Consider the following 24,652-nt stretch of genomic DNA (forward strand, 5'->3'; position numbering starts at 1 on the left):
TACACCACATTGCTCAACTAGTAATGCGCAGGCTCCGGATCACTGCGGGGACACATTAGCAAAATAGCGAGCTAACAAGTTAGCCTCCAATTTATTTACTTTATTCTAAACTTAATAAAGTGTTTAAAACAGAGTGGGGATGAAGGGCAAAGAGGCCAAAAACTTACCACTTCCACATGTAATGGGAGGATAACTATTTTTAACTCAATTATGTCAGACATGCCATGGTTGACTCCATGTAGTGTGATGGTAATCTAATGTCATGTCTCAATGTACCTCGCCTGTCGCCCGAAGTCAGCTAGGATAGGCTCCAGCATGCCCCCGCGACCCTAATGAGGAAAAGCGGAATAGAAAATGGATGGATGTCTCAATAATAGAACATTACTGATGCCTAGTGGCCAGAATATGACATATCTCTTTGTATTTCAATATTTTGTGACTAATAATACGCCATCGTCAACAATGAAACAGCAATCATTCATTAATACATTTTTGAAAAACCACGTTAGAGCGAGGGAGCGATAATCGAACCGCGATATTGCGAGGGACGACCGTTCATCATTAACGTCAAGACGGAGTGTTTTTATTTTGCGTTTACATGAGGGATGTAACTGCACGGCATTCTCATAGTTCGACACATACCTCGGTATTAAGGCCACGGTTCAGTTCATTTTTGGTACAGTAGGCGGACAATATGTAAAACTCTTTAGCTTTTGTGTTTATTGATTTGGAAAATAATGCATGGAAATGCAAATGCAATCTGCTGGCAAGTGATTTTCCAATAGATTCTCAAATAAACAGAATTATAGTCCAAAATGTAATCCACTTTTAGTCACACTACCAGGGCTTGGACACTTCCGGTCCCTCAATTGAAATGTGTACCGAGTGGGGAATGGGTACAGCGCTTTCGGTTCGGTACAGCTGCATACCGATTCAATCAAATGCATGTATTCGTTACACCCCTCGTCTACACCTTTTCACATTTTGGTCTTTTGTTGTGCGAGTGGAGGAAAACAAGACAAATTACTGACACAGAGTATAGCGATACAATATTCATATGCATCTTTTGCTTGAAAAACATAACTAGGCGTTGTTCCTTCATGGTACCATCCAGGAAATGACGAGAGATGTTTACATTAACACTGTATGACTGTGCTTTACAAACACACATCTCCACTCACTAATTTATTCCCACCTCTCACATGCCGTCTTTTCACACTCCAAATTGCTTGCAAGCATTGTGGTGGGAGGCCCCCCTGTGCCCATGAGCTTTAATCCTCCAATCCACCCCCTCACACCTCAGCAGGAAAGCAAAATCTGCAAATAGAAGATGTTGCACGCACGACCAGCCAGCACCCACATACTAACATGTGTCAACCTGTGCAGGGAAGGCAGCAGCAGCGAGGTGCCCATTCTGGTGGTAGGCAACAAGAGAGATCTGCAGCGACAGCGCTTCATGCCTCGCAGGGCGGTGTCGGTTCTGGTCAAGAAGACCTGGAAGTGTGGCTACGTGGAATGCTCTGCCAAGTTCAACTGGCACGTGGTCCTGCTCTTCAAAGAGCTGCTGGGCATTGCTGTGGCGCGGGGCCTGCGCCAGAATCACACCTCCATCCGTCTGCAGGGGGCACTGCAGAGGAACCGCTGTACTGTCATGTGACCCTCTCACCTGAGGATTGGAGCAAATGACTTCTTGATCTAAATGGCTGGAAACAAAATACCCCGTGGCCTCCTGCTTTACTGAGCTGATTTTTCATAATGAGATTTCTTAGAAGCTGCGCTGTATACAATTTCACTCATGACCACTTCCGAATCTCATATGACGTAACAGACCTTGCATTGCATTGACTCTTACTGCTTCTCTTAGTGAGGCGCTGACTGGAAGGAAGCTATTTTTGTGAGACTCAAAGCAGAGAGGCAGCAATATTTGTTGAGTCTTCCTTTCGAATGTGTCCTATTCAGCAAGGTTCACCTGAGGAGACGACTGAACAAAAAGAGACATTGACATTGAGATCATTACAGATAGATATTATTAGTATGTTACTAGATTCAGAAAAGGTAGCGTGCATTGTCCCGATGAAATTACACTTTTTCTTTCTTGTCCACACTGCCCTTATGATGATGTTTGTTTAGGGGAAAATGTGTAGAGTTGTCTTGCAGTGGAAAATGCTGCAGTCCCTTATCATGATGTACTATAGGGCCCCCACAACCCACCCCACCCCATCCCTTTTTATCACACACCCCCACTCAGTGGCTGATTCTGGTGAATACATTAATGCAAGGGAACGGGGGACCGGCAGGAGGCTGCAGAGCGCTGAGATGAGGCACTGCATGCGGGTTTTGCTGTGCGTGTGTGCGTGTGTGCGTGTGTGTGTGTGAGAGAGGGAGGGAGAGAGAGGCAGTCTTGATCACTGACATTCAAGCAAGAAAAGGACAAAAAAAATGCAAAATGAGAAACACATGTTAAAAGCTTTGGTTTCAGAAGGAGCAATAATTCCACCTGACCGATGGAGCCACTGAGTTATATTAAAATGCCACACAAACAGTCAAATCAACCCATCCACATGTTAAAATGCTGCAGCAGAGCTGAAATACTTCAACCAAACACCCTACAGACACACAGAGAACCTTAATAAAGCTTGGTAATCATGTGAGATGTACATGGCTGCACTAAACTTGAGAAGACTTGTACTTAGGAGGGATTTATAGGATAATTGGCTTGCATGCTATTGTTGGTACCACATCCAACAGGTCAGGTTTTAATTGCACTGACGTGAAAATGTGATATTGTGTTTGACTGTTTTGTATATGTTTTTTTGACACCGTGTAGTGAGCTGCAGAGTGGAGTGAATGTGATCGTTTTACACTGGCATGTGGGAGCACAAGCTCGTGATTCTCTTCAAGATGTAGTGTTGACCCTTCTGTCAGGGTAGATTGCGTGTTTTAGTAGTTTTATATATATAAACTATATCTATAGTGGTGTGAAAACGTGTTTGCCCCCTTACTGATTTCTTATTTTTTTTGCACGTTTGTCACACTTAAATGTTTCAGATCATCAAACAAATTCAAATATTAGTCAATGACAACACCACTGAACACAAAATGCAGTTTTTAAATGAAACGTTTTATTATTGTATGGCCATGTGTGAAAAAACGATTGCCCCCTAAACCTAAACAACTAGTTGGGCCACCCATAGCAGCAACAACTGCAATCAAACATTTGCGATAACTTGGAATGAGTCTCTTACAGCGCTGTGAAGCGCTTTGCAGAATTGTTGTAATTCAGCCACATTGGAGGGGTTTCCAGCATGAAGCACCTTTTAAGGTTGTGCTACAGTATCTCAATAGGATTCAGGTCAGGACTTTGACTAGACCACTCCAAAGTCTTCATTTTGTTTGTCTTCGTCCATTCAGAGGTGGACTTGCTGGTGTCTTTTGGATCATATCCTCCCTTGAGGTCATCAACAGATAGCTGGACATTCTTCAGGATTTTTTGTGAGACAGCAGAAGTCATGGTTACATTTATCACAGCATGTCTTCCAGGTCCTGAAACAGCAAAACAGCCCCACCCAGATCATCACACTACCACCACCATATTTTACTGTTGGTATGATGTTCTTTTTCTGAAATGCGGCATTAGTTTTATGCCAGATGTAATGGGACACACACCTTCCAAAAAGTTCAACTTTTGTCTCATCAGACCACAGAGTATTTTCCCAAAGGTCTTGGGGATCATCAAGATGTTTTCCGGCAAAACTGACACGATCCTTAATAGACCAAGCAGAGGTTTTGGTCTTGGAACTCTACCATGGAGGCCGTTTTTGCCCCATGCCTTTCTTATGGTGGAGTCATGACACTGACCTAAACTGAGCCTTGCAGTTCCTTGGATGTTGTTGTGGGGTCTTTTGTGACCTCTTGGATGAGTCGTCGCTGCGATCTCGGGGGCATTTTGGTTGGCCGGCCACTCCTGGGAAGATTCACCACTGTTCCATGTTTGTGGATAATGGCTCTGACTGTGATTCAGAATGGCTTTAGAAATGGCTTTACAACCTTTTCCAGAGTGATAGATCTCAGTTAAATTAGTTAAGTTGTGTTTTAACAGGGGGGCAATCACTTTTTCACACAGGGCCTTGTAGGTTTGGATTTTTTTTCTCTCTTAGTCATAAAAAGCTTCATTTTAAAACTGCATTTTGTGTTCAGTTGTGTTGTCATTGACTAAATATTTGAATTTGTTTGATGATCTGAAACATTTCAGTGTGACAAACTTGCAAAAAATAAGAAATCAGGAAAGGGACAAACACTTTTTCACGCCACTGTATATATATATATATGAAAAAGATGTAGCAGCAACCAAGTGTAGCATGAGTTATCATCAGATTGTCTGTGTGTTTCCAAATAAAAAGGGCTACATTTTTCTTTTTTTTTTTTATCTGACTTGTATTTATTTTCCTGTGCTGGTATTGTAATGTTTTGACATATGATGGATTAAATGCATTTGGGAACAGTAACCCTACATTTACTTCGCAGTGCCTTGCATTTGTCATCACTGTGTGGCAACATTTGGCCAATACTGCCATCTAGTGGCAGAGCATTATTAGTGGGCCTTAATTGGATTTGGGATGGACTCCTGTTCTTTATTGTATTACATCTTGTACCAATCGATTTTTAGCAATGTCGGTTGCTAGTGTGTAAACTATTGTACATTGGTCATCTCATTGTTTACTGTGCAGTGTAGCATAGCACTGGTAGCCTGTGTAAAGACAGTGATGAAGGTTTATTTTAACGGAAGTGTCAACAAAAACATGACTCCTTAATATAGTTTTTACAGAATTTTCAAAAATCGAGTGACATATTTGTCATGCATGCAGAATGACATATACTATATCAATACATAATCCTGGCTTCAGTAAAATAAGTTAGATTGTCTCAAAAACAACATATAATTTATTCAAGACTGTAGTAAGTACGTTTACATCAGCCACAATACTGGAATAAGATTAATAAGTCTTAACAAAAACCCATCTGGCCTTGCATAAAAGCCCTACTTCACTAAATTGTGAGGTTGGGCACTGATTCTCGAGCATCGATGGGAAACAGGACTTACATTCCGATTCCCCCTCAATCGTTCAAATGTTTTTATTTTGATTCCTAGTTTCAATGCCCAAACACCAACGAAGAAGAAGCCGACGAGCACCGGGTAAGAATAAGGGGCTCAGTGCAAAATTAGCAACACAATGATATCATGCAAAGGAGGGTGCACGACCAACTATACTAATGTTTAAAAACATTTATGGTGTAGAAATAACAGAGTACCTCATCTTCGATGCGCTATGTCGAACTTCCTCTCAGCAGTCAGAATCAGGGAAGTCAAACAATAAATGACTTCTGTCTCATGCCAATGTAACCGAGAGTTTCAGGATGCTAGCTGATGTGAAAGTTGGGTGTAAACAAAGGACGGGCGCTATGGATCGGTCATAAAAATAGCTGACATAAGCATTTACGCAGCAACAAAGTATCCTACTTTTCTGAACGTGCACTCCTGTAAAAAGAAACGTCATAACATTTATATTCCAGTTGTGTGATTTGATATTTATATACTGGATGAAATAGCCCTGGAAGAAATTTATAGTTTATTCTCAACAGTCTATTATCTTCATTTGGTAGTGTCTTTCCTTGGCTGGTGTGTGTGTATTTTAGATGTTTTCCTCCAATCAGGTTTCAGCTTCTCTGTGTCAACGTAATCTGCCCAGGACCTTCGAAGTTAGGAGTGCTGGCTGGATGTCACTTCCTACTCCTTTTCAGACATGTTGTGTTGTACAAGTCTAATCATGTGATGTACTGTTCTTCAGTGTGACTTGTTCAGCATAAACTAAACCATGACCATTACCATCACTCGTACCCTTTTGTGAAAGTCACTAATAGTGATGAACGTTGGCGATCTAAATCTTCAGTGATTATTTTTAAAGTAAACATTTTGTTAGTTGTAGTTCCCTTCGTACGCTAATCACGTGTCAAATGGGAATGTTTCCCTTTAGAAGGTCACTTGATGCAGGTTGCACACATAGACGTAGAGAACTACATGGCACATTCGCAGAGATTCCAAGTAATCTCTGCGTACACGATCAGTTTGGGACAGGCTGGTATTATTATAATATTTGGAAGAACCTGGAAGGATATCCCTTCTATTGAATGCAGCTCTGTGTTGTGGACCCTCTGCAGTCCGCATCAGCGGTGTGTCTCATCACTTCTTCTCGTCCCTCCTCCGGTGTCCATTCCCGGGCGTCATGTGAGAAAAGTGTGTTCTCGGTGCTCTGTGTTTCGTCCCGGGTTCTTCTCTGCCTCGCCCTTTTCGTCATAGCGGACGTGCTGGTCTTGCTATCCAGGGGGTGTGGTGTCCCTGACGCCGGTGTATCCTGCCTGCAGGCTTCGGCGTGAGGCTGAGCAGAGGATGAGTGAGCAAGGAAAGAGCTCGGCATCCGCCTCTGCCGCGGCCCCACCACCAGGCTCGGATACTTACAAAGGTTGGCTTTTTAAATGGACCAACTACCTGAAAGGGTACCAGCGGCGATGGTTCGTCCTCAGCAACGGCTTGCTGTCTTACTACAGGTAAAAACTGACGATCGACACACAGCTAGTCATATTTGCGTGACGTCACTACAGCTGGATACCTCGGCTGGCTAGCAGGCTAACCATCGTTGTCAGGCGGTTAGCCGACAGACACAACAGCCGTTTTGCTTTTCGCAATGGCGGCAACACGACATTTAGACAACACTGTATCAGCGCAGCTTCTTACTCCAAAGTGCGGGGGAAAGTCTAGCCAATATGGATGACGACGTTAGCTAGCTAACTAAGCTAGCTACTGTCATTCTCCAGGGGCGTGTGGACCCAAGCCACAGTTAACACTTATCGTTAACATATTAACATGTACTTTTATGTCATTTTTAGTATTGCACATGCAATGCACAGTCATCTGTTGCAGTGAGCCCCCAGGGATCATTGTAACACGATGCAGCCATGTCATTTTGTCATACAGTCTCCTATAACACCTGTGGCTCAGGTGCCCTGCAAAGAATCACCTAAGCCCCAGGCATGTACTGAAGCAAAATAAGTCATCAGTGCTAATACTACTGTAAACACGCTGAGTGACTTTTCATTCTACCTGTACATGGATCTTTATTGGTACACAATCCAGTATCCAAAAAACTCTCTTTGCAAAGATTGTAATAATGGTCAGTCATGTATTATTAGTTGAATAATTTAGTATTTATTATTGTGGGTGCACTTTGCAGTGCTGTAGAATTGCACTGCATCATACTGAAGAGTGTTTTTAATATGTTAACTACCTTGTAGAAACAATGATCCCATTATACCTCATTAAATGCCTCTTTAAAGGGCACCTAGTGGACAAAACCTGTTGCTATTTTGCATGATGAAGAAAGTATAATTTTTATCCTAGTTCAAACAATTTAATTAACCACACAGTTTGCACACAATAACTCTCTATAAGTTACAGAGTTGAATAACAATAATAACAAATGATATCAAAAACAAAATAAAATAACCAAATACCTATACAGTCATCCCTCGTTTCTTGCGGTTAATTGGTTCCAGACCTGACCATGGTAAGTGAATTTCTGCAAAGCAGGATTCATTATTAATAAATTGAATATTTTTGTAATTAGAGCATAGAAAACCAGTTTATGACTTTGTAAACACATTGGTTTTTTTACCATTATCAGATACATGTAGACATGAACTAACACCCCTATAGTCACCTTTACACTCACACTATTATTCTTTGTTTACACCACACTGCTAATGCGCGGGCTACGGGATCACTGCAGGGACACAAAGGACAGCCGGAGTGAGAAAGAAAGACAACATAAGAAGGCAAAAACTTACCGCTTACCACTGTTACTATAAAACATATATAATATAGCATATATACATTCAAACGGGTAAACTTTGCAACTACAGTACTAAATACTAATGCTTAATATTTCACAATCACAGTTTCAAAGTTTACAGGTCATCAGAATAGATGATATTATTCAGTAATTCACCAATCAAATCAATATGGCAATGAAGATAACTACACATAATTCCTCAATAGTTGCATACATAAACTGAGTAATACGTCAGTGAAAATAGCTACATAGCGTTCATTGCACATATACTTTATGTTTTATGTCCGGTTGGCATTTGCTATCAAACTTTACAGATATCGTATACGACAAATTAAAAGGATCATACAAAAGACAATGAAGCCGAAGTCAAGGTAACATATTAAAAAGCTTTCAGCAATTGGCACATTTTCCAATTTATCATGAAATAGTAGTTTGACTAACAAAGTTGGAGAAAACACTTTTCTTTAGTGGAGTTCATGACACGAAGCGCTGCCATGAAACAATTTATTCTTTTTTTTCCTACATAACTAGCCGCTACAAGTGATTGGACAACTTTTGTTATAGCTATACGCATCTTACTGCTGAGTTAGTTTATCCGTAATTGGTCTTATAAAGATGAAAGTTGCATTATCCGTGTGTGGCTGCCGATATCTCTTCTCCACTTCTTTTTGCCGCCGAAGCACAAGAGCGAATCAGGAGGGGGTTTAATGTCAGCCGACTGATGTCATAAGACATCTACAAAGTGAGGGTTATGATGTAGGTGACATGCGACCCACACTACCTTCGCGGTCGCCATAATGGGCATCCCTTTTTTTTGCGTGTTTGTCACACTTAAATGTACATGGCCCTGTGTGGAAAAAATGATTGTCCCCCCTGTTAAAACACAAATGAACTGAGATTAATTGAGGTTTATCCGTCTGGAAAAGGTTATAAAGTCATTTCTAAAGCTTTGGGGCTCCAACGAACCACAGTGAGAGCCATTATCCACAAATGGCGAAAACATGGAACAGTGGTGAACCTTCCGAGGAGTGGCTGGCCTACCAAAATGACCCTAAAAGCGCAGCGACGACTCATCCAAGAGGTCACAAAAGACCCAACAACAACATCCAAAGAACTGCAGGCCTCACTTGCCTTAGTTAAGGTCAATGTTCATGACTCCATCATAAGAAAGACACGGGGCAAAAACGCCCTGCGTGGTGGAGTTCCAAGACGAAAACCACTGCTGAACAAAAAGAACATTAAGGCTTGTGTCAATTTCGCCAGAAAACATCTTGATGATCCCCAAGACCTTTTTAGAAGGTGTGTGTCCCATTACATCTGGTGTAAAGCTAATGCTGCATTTCAGAAAAAGAACATCATACCAACAGTAAAATATGGTGGTGGTAGTGTGATGGTCTGGGGCTATTTTGCTGCTTCAGAGCCTGGAATAAACTGTGATAAATGGATCCATTCGTTCTGTTGTCTACCAAAAAATCCTGAAGGAGAGATGTCCGGCCATTTGTTCGTGACCTCAAGCTGAAACCAACTTGGGTTCTGCAGCAGGACAATGATCCAGAACACACCAGCAAGTCCACCTCTGAAATGCTGAAGAAAAACAAAATGAAGACTTCGGAGTGGCCCAGTCAAAGTCCTGACCTCAATCCTCTTGAGATGCTGTGGCATGACCGTAAAAAGGTGCTTCATGCTGGAAAACCCCTCCAATGTGGTTGAATTGCAACAATTCTGCTAAGATGAAAATTCCTCCACAACGCTGTAAGGAGACTCACTGCAAGTTATCGCAAATGCTTGATTGCAGTGGTTGCTGCTAAGGGTGAACCAACCGGTTTAGGGGTTAGTGGTTTAAGGGGGCAATCACTTTTTCACACATGGCCTTGTAGGTTTTTTTCTCCCTTAATAATAAAAAGTTTCAAAACTGCGTTTTGTGTTCCGTTGTGTTGTCATTGACTAATAACATTTTTTGTTAGAACAGAAACATTTAAGTGTGACAAACACGCAAAAAAATAAGTAAAGAGGAAGGACGAAAATACTTTTTAACACCATCCATCCAATGTTTTACTTGTAAAAAAAAAAAAAAAAAAAATTCCAAGGTGTGGCGGCTTTTATATTTACAATGGCACTGCGCCACGATCCATTGCATGTCGTCTACACCCTGAACAATATGCAAAATTATGTACAACTTTACGCTGCGCTTGGTGGACTCTGGAGTCCACTGTACCGTTACTGCCTAATGGGCCATCTGGTCAGATTTGCAATAACGAATAATGTGACATTAGGTTGGTTTTCTTTGCAAATGTCATGAGGGTGCAACATTGACAAAGTGTCTGTTTACTCTCAACAAGCAGCGTTCAGATCATCTTAAACAACCCTCTGTGGCTAAATGCCACTTTAAAAGAACAACAATGTTCTAGTCATATCTAGTTCATCCTGTTCTCCTGTCTCGGCGCAGCCTTGTTTGTCGTCATCAGGTCAGTGTTATTTGACACGGAGGCATGGGTGTCACAGCCCGTGGTGAAAGCAGAGCAGCCTGTTGCCGCCACTCTTTCTTGATAGTCCATTATGTTGTAAGGTGATTGCTGTCCCTGCGCTAAGCACGTTCAACATCTGAGTGCATGAGTTGATGCCTCATCCATAGACCACATTGTGTGTTTCTTACCTTGAGGCTTTGCTGTCTATAGCTCACTGTGTTTGATTCTGTTGTGAATGGAACAGAAATAGAAACCTGATATGTCAGGTGCACACTTTTCTTTCCATACTAAGGGATAATGCCACTTGTTTCTCCTTATCTCCAGACAGAGATAAAGAACATAAAAACAAATAAAAGTGATTATACTTGCTACATCTTTAAGGTTAATGTACCTACTGAGAGAAATGAAGGTATTGCAGCTGCAAAATCCACATACCTGTACAAATAATGAAACCTACACTCACTGGCTGCAACAGTGAAGCTACAGAAGCTCCCGGGGACAAAAAAGAGTTTGAAAAATTCTAATTTTGTGTTTTTTTTTAAACCCACTGCAACGAAAAACTCAACTTAATCAATAAAACCGATATATTGCCCATGTCTAATTCATACATGAAAAGAAATGTAATTAAGGAGACAAAACAAAAATTAAATATGCATTAAATTATTCTATCCATCCATCCATCCATCTTCTTCGGCTTATCTGAGGTCGGGTCGCGGGGACAGCAACCTCCCCAACTTTGTCCAGCTCCTCCCGGCGGATCCCGAGGCACTCCCAGGCCAGTTGAGAGTCTGGGAAGTTAGTCTCTCTAACGTGTCTTGTGTGAGGCCTCCTACCGGTCGGACGCGCCCTAAACATCTCCTCAGGAAGGCGTCTGGGAGGCATCTTTACCAGATGTCTGAGCCACATCATCTGGCTCCTCTAAATGCGGAGCAGCAGCGGTTCTACTCTTATCTCTTAGGGAGAGCACCAGCCACCCGATGGAGAAAACTCTTTTTGGCCGCTTGTACCCGCGATCTTCGGTCACTACCCAAAGCTCATGACCATAGGTGAGGGTAGGAACGTAGATCGACCGGTTCCATCACGTTCGTGAACAACACTCCGAGGTACTTTTAAACTCCTCCACTTTGGGCAGGAGCTCATTCCTAACCCGAAGATGGCACTCCACCCTTTTCCGGGCGAGAACCATGGACTCAGACTTGGAAGTGCTGATTCTCATCCCAGCCGCTTCACACTCGGTTGCGAATTGATCCAGTGAGGGTTGAAGGTCGTGGTTCGATGAAGCCAGCAGGACCACATCATCTGCAAAAAGCAGAGACCAAAACCTGCAGCCGCCAAACCGGAACCCCTCAACGCCCTGGCTGCACCAGGAAATTCTGTCCATAATCATAACAAACAGAATTGGTGACAAAAACCCGTAGTATTTACTGTATTTTAACTTTTGAATTCAGACATTATACCTGTATTTAATGACAAATGAGCACGAAATAGCATAAAGACAGTGAGCACACTGTTTGAGTGGAGATGTGCTTTGTAAGTAAAGTACAACTTCACCACTACTTCACCACGGTACACTGTGGATATGTGTGCACGGTGGTGTTGCGTTTTCTTCTTTTTGCAGGTGGCGGGAGTCGAGTGGCAACCAGCTTTGTGTCGTATTACCGCACCGACCGTGTTGGAGTGTGACCCAGAGTTAAAAACGTTATACGGCACCCGGATTGTCCCTATCTCGTGGCAGAAGCCAATATTATCCGATCTTCAAAATACAGCGGTTCGGCAGCCGATCCCGATTCTGAAGATTAGATCGGACATTACTAATTAGTATTACTCTAAAACAGGCATCAAATTAAATTCAAGGTTGTGTCAAATAGTACCACATTTGTTTCACACATTTAAAGGAAAATAAAAACAGTTTGGTTGGTTGGCCCTGTCAACAAGGTGTCCCTTATTTATTTTTCCAGAAGTTGGCACAATTACCAGTTCATTTGCCGATTTTATTTTATTATTATCGAATAGTTTTTGTTGCCGACAAACTTGTGCTCCACACTTCAGCCTAGCCGTTGACAGTAACGCATAAATGAGCTGGTTTGCCAACCCACATTAACTCCTAAAGAGGAATAAAGGAGACAAACACCAAAGAAGAAGGAAAGAGGTACTGGAGTTCTAATGTATATGATATCACTAATGAGGCCTTCCAGAAGCTAGAGACAGAAACAGGGTGAATAGAGAATACGGTTGTCATTTATTGTTTGAATATTTATCAGTAATACAGTGAAAATGAGAGGAAATGTGCCCGTCGGTTTTGGTGTGCGCCCCTAAATTCTCAGCTTGCACTCCTAAAATTTTAAGTTCGGGGCCACTGTACTCTTTGTAAAAAAAAAGTTACTCAGTAGCCCTGTATTGCACAGGTGTGATCTTACATTAGGTTGGCCACAATAAAAGGTCACTTGAAAATGTGCAGTTTAACTGTATTGGGGCATCCGAAACATGCTCAATAGGTGACATGTCTGCTGAGCATGCTGGTCATGTAAGAACTGGGATGTTTTCAGCTTCTAGGAATCGTGTACAGATTCTTGCAACAAGAGGCCTTGCATTGTTATTCTGCAACATGAGTCGATGGTCGTGGATAATTGGCACAACAGTGGGCCTCAGGATCCCATCATGGTATCTCTGTACTTTCAAAATGCCATCAATAAAATGCTCTTATAAGTTTTCTAGTGGTGTGGGGCATACAGAAGGTTGAAAACCACTGACGTGGAATAAATATTATTAATTTAAGTGCATTAATGGTAGGTCTTACATTATTACTTGTATAATAATGTAAGAAAAATATCATGGTAGAGTATGATGTACAGTCGTCACTTGCCACTTTGTGGTTCAAATTTTGCGGCTTCATTCGATGATGGTTCTCCAAAAATATATGAATTGAAAAAAATCTTTTTGTTTTGTGGTTGAATACACCCTATTATTAGTAAAACAAATATGCATATTTAAGGAAATTTTATGTATTTTCTCCCTAAGGTAGGCATTTTCCAGCATAAAAATGGCTGCATGAATAAAATCAAATTACACTTTATTTATAAAGCGGTTTTCATACATAAAAAATGCAGCCCAAAGTGCTTAACAAAGTTAAAAACAATGCCCTGATCCCCCTCGCCCCATACCCCTGCACCTTGACCACACACACATTTACCCATCGAATTGAAATAGGAAATTAAAATATGGCTGAGCACAGAGGAGCCAGGTGAGGAAACACCATCTCAGGAGCCATCTGCACCAGGAGCCCACCAGACTACAGCCACCCTGATGCATAGAGCTTCCTCTGAGGAACACTAATATAAATGATAATATAGTTTATAAAACTAATATAAATGTAAAGATAAAAGTAATTAAATATTAATTTAAAAAAATTAAACGCATAGAAATAGTAATAACTACGCTAAAAAATGAAGAGTAAAAATAAGAACAAAGATGAGGTTAAGATTTAAAATAAGCAAAGTAAAATACAAACGTAAGGCATTCAGAAGACACATTCAAAGACGCTGTGCATGACATGTAGTAGTCTACATTGGTCACTAGGTGTTAGTAATGTTACTGTAATGTTCGGTGAGACACAAACGGCAAACTTGATCGGCGGAACAACAGGGTTTTATTGCAGGTTTGAATTATCTCACAACATGCACAATAATCCCTCATAAAAATCCCAAATAAAACACAGGCTACTGTTGCTGTAGTAACCCATGCCAAGCTAAAACCTAACTCTGAACAACTGACATCACTTTGTCCGCCTGCCACTCAGCTCCCGAGGGAACACATTTATAGCAACACACATGAACACAAGTCTTATTTATGTCTTAAATTGCTTATTTACTCTTATGTCGACTATATTGGCTAATACGAGTATCAAGGTGACTATAGGGGTGTTATTTCATGTCTAGAGGGCTCTAATAATGGAAAACAGGTTTTCTATGCCCTAACTATGAATATATTTGATGTATAAACAAGGAATCCAACTTCATGGAAATTCACTCATCACGGTCAGGTCTGGAACCAATTAACCGCGATAAACGAGGAAATTATTGTGCATTTACAGTATAACATTATAACTTTTTATGATAATTGTCTTGACAGACAGAATGTGACTTTAAGCCCGTTATAGTATGTATTAAAGAGCAATGTGATTAGCTGTGTCAGTATTAGTTTGCCATTTTCAAAAGGCTAGTTTATATTGGACATAAATCAGTGGTGGCTGACAACACTGTGCGTGCAATTAGAGGTCCAGTCAATAATCTGAGAGCTCACTTGGATTCCAAAGACCTACTGTTGTGAAAGGAAAATGTTTTGCTGCTTGTCGCTGAGAAAGCAAATTGAAGCCACGCGGCAGCATAATCAATGCCTTGACTGCACCTGCCTCTGTTGGCTTGCAATGGCATTTACTGAGATGCACCATTGCACTTGTTATTGATTCTGCTTTTTTGATCTCACAGGGCTCTTTTATTCCATGTCAGTCTTCTCCTCGCTTTCTTTTATCACCCAGAGAGCCTTATTGTGCACTTCTCACTAAGATGATTTCATTCTTTCGTTTCCAATTTCTTAATTGACTTTCCCTTCTAGAGTTAATGCTCTCAGCTCTACTTACTCACCTCTTAAATGAGATCTGGCGGGTTGCTTTAGGGAAGATTATAGGGCATTAAAGGGCTGAATGGTGCTGGAGCTTCCAAATCAGTGTCTGTGGTCTGGTCTTTCATAGAAGAGCAGACATGTTTTACTTCCTCTCAACCAGAAGAGAGAATGTAGTAGTCGTCAGCAGTGAGTTCAGCACTTGTAAGTTATGTTTCCACCACTTCAGCTTTCTGCCGTACAACAGTAAACCCTGATCTGAGTTCCCACAGCAGAGTGTTAGCTTTAACATTTTGCGTTCTTCCTATTCAATTCATCTTCAAGCACAGAAGTGACAATACTTGAAGTCTGTGTAACTCCACCACTTTGGTACCGAACTACTGTGGGGGAAAAAACACAAAAGAAATGCACTTGACATTGGGGATGCACAATATATATTTTTTTCAAGCCAATAGTAATACCGATAATTTAAGAACCCCTTCAGTACCGGCCATTATGGACGATTGTTACTGATCTTTCAAGGCACACTGAATATTGTGTTCTATGGCTATATAAACATGGAACCTACCAAAAGAAAGATTAGACTCTTGTCTTTCCTCAGAAAAAAAGTTTGTTTCTACCTTTTTCCGTTCTTTAGTAATCCGCAGTAGTAAGTTTCAGGAGAATATCAGTTCCCGACTAGAAAAGAGAGAAACGGATTTTTGTGAAAATGTACATTTCAAGCATAACTTTCACTTTGACACAAATATTTTTGCTTTTGTGACAGCTCAAATATCTAAACTTTACCACAACATCAACAACACAAAGCTGTTGGGGTTTTTTTTACATCAAAATAATTTTTTTAGGAATATAATACCATGAAGTATTTATAATTTTCCCATTTGGAACTGAACTACGCTTGTGCATGTGTGCGCGTGTGCATGCGTTAAAATTTCCCTACAATCCATATCATAACCTTCTGCACGCTACACTCTTACACGCTCTTCTTCCTGTCATGTGTGTTTTTTCCGTCCATATGATCTCTGCCGAGCTCTTATGAAATGCACTTCTGCCACCTAGTGGCCGTTTTTATGGCTTAAAGTTGCTCTGAAGGCAAATCTATTGGTGGGGATTTGCATCATCACCTATTTTAGGCTCTTGCGCAAAAAAACGTAAAAGACATATAAATACATTGTTGTGATTGGGCGTTCGGGTTTCTAAAAATGTATAACTACGTCTTTGGTGTTGAGTTAATAGCTGAAAAAAGCCAGTACCTTCAACGACAAGGACTTTTTTCATTTCCATGATGAAGTCACAGATTGCTTTAGTCCTCTTCTAAGGTTTGATGTGTTGAAGCTCAATGTTTTTTTCAAGGAATGCTCCGATCGATCGGCCACTGATCTATATCGACTGATTTCCGCAAAAAACGTGATTGGCATATGGTAATGGTAGTGGTTTAATTTTATTGGAACATGCATAAAAGTTGGATGGAATACATCACATAGTACAATTCACAGTTCCACATGTCCAAAAGCAGTAGGAAGAAGCGAAGCAATGATTTTAGAAATAAAACATTTGTATGTTCTATTTACGCGGCATAATGGATTATCCTAACTGATCTTTTTTGCAGGACATTTAGCGAGTGAAGATTGCTTTTATTGCATTTATGCCGATAAATGGCCAAAACCACAGAAATACATTGAAAAATCTACAGTTAATCCATGTGGTCGGTCTTGGTATTGGCCGATCTCGCTCATGGATGATCAGTATCAGAATCGGCAGCATAAAACCCTCACTAGAGCATCCCTATTTTTTTCCCCTTATTGCGAAATGTTTGCAGAGCATTTGGTGAAATGTCACACAATCAACACCATGTTTGTTTACAAGTGAGCTAAGAACTGTGACAGACCGTTTGCAGCAAAGGAAAGGAAGGCTTGATTTGCTCATGCTAACCCACCTACAGCACAGTAAGGGTAATCTCGTCTCATTGGAATGTTTTTTAAAATTGGTGTTGTGGCTATTGTTAGATGTTATCGGATTTATGGGTATAATGTCATAATTCCTCGTATCGGTACGATAATTTTGGACCTCCCCTTAACTTACTGTACAGCCTGAAAGGCCTGAAGTTTTTCTTTCCTCATGCAGTCTTAAGCCTTAGCTCCGACTGGAGGGTCAAACCCAGCCTGAACTCTGATCGCAATCCTTATCACTGACTGGTGGAAGGGATACTGTTTTGTAGATCATCTAACTCCATAAATGACCTTAGCGACAAGCACACAGGACAAAGAGCAAGAAGTCGTCGTGTCATTCTTCTAGTAGCTTATGTTCTTTTTTATATATATTTTGCTTTGACTTTCTTGTCTTGTGTTCCCAATCAGTGTTTCTCTGGTGCTTCCCCAGCATGTTGTGTCAGCCATAACAGGCTTATCTACATTCTCCAGGGTGTTGTGTCTCATTTCCTCGTCCTGTCTCTGTATGCACTGTCAGCATGTTCAGTGTCATACATGCTCCAGATTGGCCAATATGTGTTTTATGAGGATGTGCACAAAGGGGAAGGACAGGTGAATCACAACTCTCTAACTCTCTTCTGACTCAGCACATCCTGCCCTCATCTTCTTCCCCCTGCTAACATCACAGTGCCACTGTAGTTCAGCTTCCATGACTGTATGAATCCATCGCCTTTCATGGCCTCGCCTCCCCACTGTGTAGATCTAAATCTTCTCTCGCTCATCCAGCTTGTTGAACTATTTAGTGCAAGGACTGTATGTCAGGCTGTTGAAGGGCAAAAGTCTATCCTCCACACAGCTTGTCTTAGGCCCAGTGTGACATAATGAGGCAGAAGCCACCTTGTCAGTTTCAACTGTGGCTGGAGCTGCTATAGTGCTGCAGCTGCTTGTGTCAGTGAGGGCTCGCTCAGGAATGAATAAATGAGTATTATTCTCACGAACAAGCCATCACTAATTTCTTCTAAATGACCGTTTTTGGATCAATTAGTGGATGGGTGATCATGAGTTTTGTCGTTTCATTTGAAACAGCCTTTACACCATGTGATATTGCACTTTTCTTGTGGATGTTAGTCCAATAAACCCTGCAAACACTCCTTTCTCCAATGAGAATTATGGACCAAGTATCACTTGCAGCAGTGTGTGTCAGCCAACATACCACAAAGCTAAAAAGACAATACTTTTTCAGTTTGACAAATTGTATCTTGTATGTCTTAAGGACTGTATTTGCAAACTAGTCATGATTCACAGCAATAGCACAGTGTAGTTATTTATATGTTGGGTATTTGCTTTACTTTTGTCACATTATATGACTATGCCGTCTGTGACCTTGAAAGACGCATAAAGCTTCACGTGCTCAGTTGCTTGGCCGTCCCTGCTGCCATTCACACTCTGTTCTATCATTGTTCACACTGTTTTTCTTTGTTTGCTTTTGTTCACATCAGAGGAGACTGACAGACAATGGCCTTGTTTTCTAGACATTCATGGCCCACAGGAGCATAGACAGAATATTTTGGTTTCTTTCACACTCCACTCATGTTTTCTGTTACAGGACACAGGCAGAGATGGCACACACATGTCGTGGGACAATCAACCTGGCCACCGCTCACATCGACACAGAGGACGCCTGCAACATTGTCCTGAGCAGCGGTGGCCGCACATACCACCTAAAAGCTAGCACAGAAGTGGAGCGGCAGCGATGGGTCACAGCACTCGAGTTAGCCAAAGCAAAGGCCATCCGTATGACGGTCAACCTGTCTGGTAAGTGTATTTGGGGAAAGTGAAGGTCCATGTTGTGATCAAATTAAATCAGTGGGCCCATACTGCAAAATCACAGCCGTGAGGCACTGATATAGGAATTCAACCTTGGTAAATAAAGGCTGGGCAGGTCAAACGTAGCAGTGTTTAAAGTGGGATTTGTTATTAAGATAACTGCAGTGTCAATCAATTATATCGGATTTTTGTCCAGCTGCTGCTCTATTGTGCCCTGATGTTTGAAATTCAGCAGAGGTGATGTTTCCACCCTGCGATTGACTGGCGTCCAGGGTGTACCACGCCTCTCGCCCGAAGTCAGCTGGTGTAGGCTCCAGCATTCCCATCACCCTAGTGAGGATAAGCGGCATAGAAAACGGATGGATGGTGATGTTTCCACCTTCTTTTATACTGTTGACGTTCCAGCATGAACCAGGAGAGGGCAGCCAAGTATCCTTTGGAAAATAGCAGAGAACCAGGCTTTTTTCCCTGTAGCATGACAACAGACCATTGACCTTTCAAGGGCATGCATAAATGCCTGGTGTTGCTGGTCAGGGGCTGTGGGAGAATGGAAGGAGCCTTTCCGCCACATTTCTCACTGACTTTATTCCAAAGCCTTTTTGTCGCAGAGATGAACTTGAGACTGAGTGAGGCTAAATATTTCTCTTCATTCGATTTGAAAGGCAGATCACTAAATATAGACTTGCAGTGCAGTTTAGCACAGTAAGTCGGTAAATCTGCATCTTAGGGTTTGTTATACACTCATAATATACAGTAAATAGTATGGTGTGGAATAGCTCTATGGCTCATTCAGCTATACTCGCCCTCCGCCTTTACAGAACCTACACCAGCTTTATTAGCATCCTTATGTTATTTGGTTTAAATTACTGCATGTTTGGTACAATAGATTATTGGAAGGACGATGTAAAGTTGTTGCTAAAAAAAGAAGATAATTTAAGGTTGTTGTGAATGAAATACCTGTTAAGGCTTGTGTTTACGTGTGCGGGTGACTTTGTTTGTTGTAGACACTTATCAGAATCAGGCATTCAGTATCATGCTTTGAGAGAGAATCGCACATTTGTCTCTGTTGAACAACCACACTTCAGTGACAAGGTGTCTTTGTCATCAGTGTCCCCCTTTCTATCAAGAAGAAAGGGCTGCTATTGATCATGTGGGTGTGTGACTTTCTGCACACAGCCTCCCTTCATCATTGGTTGATAAAGTCAGTTTTAAGACTCAAAATGGTGTTTTAATCAGACTTTTCGGTATATTTGATATTAAGTTTTGCTTTTGTATTAAAATATTACACTACTTTCATGCAATACCAAAGTCATCACATGCTTTTATTTTGAAATGATTGTGACTTATTCAGCTCTTTGACCATTTGTAGCCATTATGTTAACATTTATTTAGTACCGTCCCTGATTGGACCTTGTTTTTAAATCAGGCTTGGACTAACAACACGCTAAGGCGTTTGTTCAACAGATGGCGCTGTTTCCTCTCGTTTCCATATGGTGCCGCGAGGCCACAGGTGTCCAAACTCCACAGAGGCCAGTTTGATATTTTGTAAACAAGCACATGTAGATATGCTAATAAGTTATATACAGTTCAAGAAAAAAATGAATCTCAGGTGAAAAAGTGTATTATTAATATGAACTTTGGTCTTTTTTTCCCCAATTGTTGCTGGGGTTTTTTCCCCAAATATTTCAACGTTCTTCTTAAATAATCTTTGTACATTTTCTTTTCAGAATATTATGACTTTATTCCCATAATATTGTAACTTTTCCCCAAACCTTATGTTCCAAAAAGTACAAGTTTATTCCGTTTTGTTTATTTCTCATAATAATAAGATTTTTTTCTTTTCTATTTCAACTGTACGGTACTAAAATGACATTATTTTTCCTCATATTACAAGCTTATTCTTGTAAAATTCCATCTTTTTTCTTGTTAGAATGTGACATTATTCTCATAAAATTTACAGCTGTTTTTTTTCCCATTTCTGATGATGTTGTTTTTTAATTTTCCAAATATTTCAACTTTCTTCTTGTAAATGTTCAGCTCATATTATGGCTTTGGTAAATGCTCTTTCTCTATCTTTATTGCCATAATATTGTGACCTCATTCCCATAATGTTCCAATTTTTTTCCCAACCTAATTTTCCAAAAATTACGAATTTATTCTGTTTTGTTTCTCATAATATTACAACTTTAAAAAAATTCTGTAATATTTCAAAATTATGCTACTAAAATGATGTCATTTTAGTAGCATAATATTACAAGCATTTCTCCATAATATTACAACATCTCGTAAAATTACGACTTAATATTTGGACTTTATTGTTGTAAATTTACTGCAGAGTTTTCCATTTTTGCTGCTGCTGTTTTTTTTTTGTTTTGTTTTTTTAACTTTTCTTGTTATATTTTTAGAATGTGCCGCAGACCAATAAAAAACAGCCTCAGGCTGCAAATGGCCCCTGGGCTGCACTTTGGACACCCCTGCTCCAGCCTCACATTCTCACCAGTGTCGCTGCTCTTGAAAGTTAGTGGAAAAATTAGAAATACCTGTAGTTACTGTATATATACCTTAAGCAGCAGACTGTTACACCCACGGTGTAAGAAGGAGAGGTTCCGCAGGTCCTTCATACCGACCGCTGTCAGGCTCTACAACACCTGCACCACCTGAACCATGTTGTAGACACTATGTCACTATGCATTCTTTACTTGCGTATCTTGCTTGCTGCTGTAACAAGTGAATTTCCCTGCTGTGGGATTAATAAAGTACTATACATACATACATACATACATACATACATACATACATATAGTATATGACAGCTCATCTGATTGAGGTGAATTAAGATTTAAATTTTGAAAGGTATATACTGTAGTTCATATTAGGGCTTTGGGATATATTGATATTTCTAATGTATTGATATTTACTTTCAGCACAGTATCAAAAAGAACCATATCGTTCATATCGATATAGACTGGACTTGCGCTGTATCTCCCTCATCTCTCTGAGCTGTGTATGAGGTCCTGGCCCTGGCTGCTCAGTTGAAGCGACAGCGTCTGCGGTGGAAGAGCTAGCGGTGTCCCATGACATTGCTCAAGATATGGTCCCTGTTGCAACAGTGGAACAAACAGACTGAAAAACCTGCTGAAAAAAATGGACTCATGATGTCCAGCGAGCTTCGCAGTCATAATTATTTAGCACGACCAACTCTACAGCAAATGTACACGGAAGACTGGCAGACAGTTGCTAAGCCTGATGCAGTTGACAGGTTGGTGTTCCTGGCACAAAATACGGACATGCTTGTGTCTTCTAAAAATCTTTACCCCAAAAATAATACTGTTCAATTTAAAGTACATTTGAGTTGCTGACATTTTTAAATGTCCTCTTAAACCGGGCACTCCGGCACTATTTTGTTCTTTTGTGCTTTTGTTATTAGCTAAGGATTTGAGCAAAGCTCAAGGTTTGTTATAAAAAATATTATATTAGGCTTTTTCTATATTTATTTAAAAAAGAGAATGACCAACTTTATTTTAGCGGCTATTTTTAGAATTTTTAGATTTTTCGAATGTGCACCTTGCATTAAGCTTTAAAACTTCAAAAAACATCCTCATGCTGAGTATCTTTTTGAATAAAACACCTTGACACGCATATTTGGCTTTGATTTGTCTAAACTCACTGGAAAAATATCGGGATATATATTGTACATTGATATTCAACGTAAATATATCGGGATATGACTTTTGGTCCATATCGCCCAGCCCTAGTTCATATTATACTATATACCTGTATATCCTAACCAAGAGTGTTATATTTCATAATTCTCAAAATTAACAATAAAGGATGCCAGTTAAAACAGTTGTTTTGTTTTTCTGAGGTGAAAGTATTCAAAGGCATTAAACTGAACTTCATGATTTACCTTTTAATGATCATAATTAGATCAATTTAGTTTGAATCTAATGCCCTCTGGTGATACTATGTTTAAAGTGGGCCTACCTACATACCTGTTTAGATTGTTTGTCGGTGCTCTATCCATGGTCCTGAAATGTAGACAGTGGGAGGAAACATCAGAGACACTTTCATCGCGCTTGCTCCTTCCTTTTTCAGGCTCCTGGTCTCAACACACTCACACACCCCACCCCCCGACCACATTCTCCCCAGTACTCGCTCTTCCTCATTTGCCTTCTTACTCACTGTCAGGTTTTCCTGCTTCCTCCTGGTCGCTCAGTCTCTTTCAGCGAGCCCTTCATTCTGTTTTTCCTCCTGAGGGGGTGTTACCTTTGAATGGACAGTTTATTTCATTGCTGTTGTCCTGCAGGGTCTGAGGGGAAAACAGAAACAGGATAAAAAAAACAGACTTGCTCTTGTAAGTAGCTGCCCTTTACATCGCCTTTAAGAATGTGTATGTGTGTTTGTTTGGTAAAATTCTGATCTCTATCCTCTGTGGTACTTATAGTTTGTACAGCTTTCTAAGAGATAATCTGTCATTTTCAACATTTGACATGAATTTAACATGGATATTGCCTTTCTAATTTTGTTGTTAAAATGGGATTCATTTTATCGAAGGCTTTTGTAAGATCCATGAATACTGCGGCTTCACGCTTTCTGTGGTCTATAGCGTTAGTAATTTTCTCCCGTATTTCAATCAGTGCCATGGAGGTTGAAATATTATCCATTCATCCATTTTCTGTGCCGCTTATCCTAAGTATGCTGGAGCCTATCCCAGCTGACTTTGGGTGGGTACACCCTGGACTGGTCGCCAGCCAATTGCAGGGCACATATAGACAAACAATCATTCACATTCACATTCATACCTATGGACAATTTAGAGTCGCCAATTAATCGAACATGCATGTTTTTGGAATGTTGGAGGAAACCGGAGTACCCGGAGAAAACCCACGCACGCACGGGGAGAACATGCAAACTCCAACAGAGCCCTCCTGTAGGATGACAACATTTTCAGGTTTCTATCCGGTTAACTGCTCCATGTGATGACTGACTGCTGTGCAAGACCATACTTTTGTAATGTCATGTTTGCTTACCTTTGTGGTACAACATGGATTTCAGTGTTTCCCCACAGTGACAGGACTACAATCTATTTTTAGCGGTCCAAACAAACACTGGATCAAGAACTCCACAAAAGATCTTATGCGAAATTAACACTAAAGCCCTCCAAAATTTCTGTTGAAACGGTTTTCAAACACCACAGATGCTGTTAATTTATAATAACATATGTGTTTCATTCAAAGGCTCTGGGTTTGGTATGGACTGTTTTGTGGGATTTCTGTTGTTATATTATGTAATGGTATTTAATAAATCTTAAAAGGCCAGGCCATGCAATAGAATAATAGTGACTCACGCTATAGCAAAGAAATTAATCTTCCACTGAAGGTTTAAGAGTGCAAAGTCTGCGATTAAGAAAATCATTGTTGACCTTAAGTCTTTTGCACGATATTATACAGACATCCATAATAAATCATTTTATGTATTTAACCTATTTAACTGAAATACTGCTTTAAAGTTTTGTAGCCTTTTACTTCAGTGTAAAAACAGACAAACCCATTCATTTTCTATGCCGCTTATCCTAATTAGGGTCGCGGGGGTATGCTGGAGCCCATCCCAGCTGACTTCGGGCGACAGGCGGGGTACACCCTGGACTGGTCGCCAGCCAATCGCAGGGCACATATAGACAAACAATCATTCACACTCACATTCATACCTATGGACAATTTAGAGTCGCCAATTAACCTAACCTGCGTGATTTTTGGATGTGGGAGGAAATTGGAGCACCCGGAGAAAACCCAAGCACGCACGGGGAGAACATACAAACTCCACACAGAAATGTCCAAGGTAGAATCAAACCCAGGTCTTCCCGATCTCCAGACTGTTACTGTGTTGGCCAACATACTAACCACCGTGCGCT

General features: G+C 40.7%; 2 protein-coding genes across 7 annotated transcripts in view; both read left to right on the forward strand.

Moving 5' to 3' along the window:
- Window positions 1-5,047, forward strand: part of rasl10a (RAS-like, family 10, member A) — a 32,857-nt gene extending 27,810 nt beyond the window's left edge. For all 4 annotated transcript variants that reach the window (XM_054773228.1, XM_054773229.1, XM_054773227.1 and 1 more), the window contains one exon: window positions 1,387-5,047. In XM_054773228.1, coding sequence (XP_054629203.1) covers window positions 1,387-1,657 — 271 coding nt within the window. In that variant the 3' untranslated portion in view covers window positions 1,658-5,047. The remainder of the gene's footprint in view (window positions 1-1,386) is intronic.
- A 1,014-nt stretch (window positions 5,048-6,061) lies between these two features.
- Window positions 6,062-24,652, forward strand: part of osbp2b (oxysterol binding protein 2b) — a 52,835-nt gene continuing 34,244 nt past the window's right edge. The window contains exons 1-2 of one of the 3 annotated variants that reach the window (XM_054773223.1): window positions 6,062-6,603; window positions 18,521-18,729. In XM_054773223.1, coding sequence (XP_054629198.1) covers window positions 6,446-6,603; window positions 18,521-18,729 — 367 coding nt within the window. In that variant the 5' untranslated portion in view covers window positions 6,062-6,445. Of the gene's footprint in view, window positions 6,604-18,520; window positions 18,730-21,165; window positions 23,096-24,652 lie in introns of those variants that run through there. The other 2 variants (XM_054773221.1, XM_054773225.1) reach the window with 2 other exon arrangements.

This window comes from Dunckerocampus dactyliophorus, chromosome 4, assembly GCF_027744805.1.
Source record: "Dunckerocampus dactyliophorus isolate RoL2022-P2 chromosome 4, RoL_Ddac_1.1, whole genome shotgun sequence".
Classification (NCBI taxonomy): Eukaryota; Metazoa; Chordata; class Actinopteri; order Syngnathiformes; family Syngnathidae; genus Dunckerocampus; species Dunckerocampus dactyliophorus.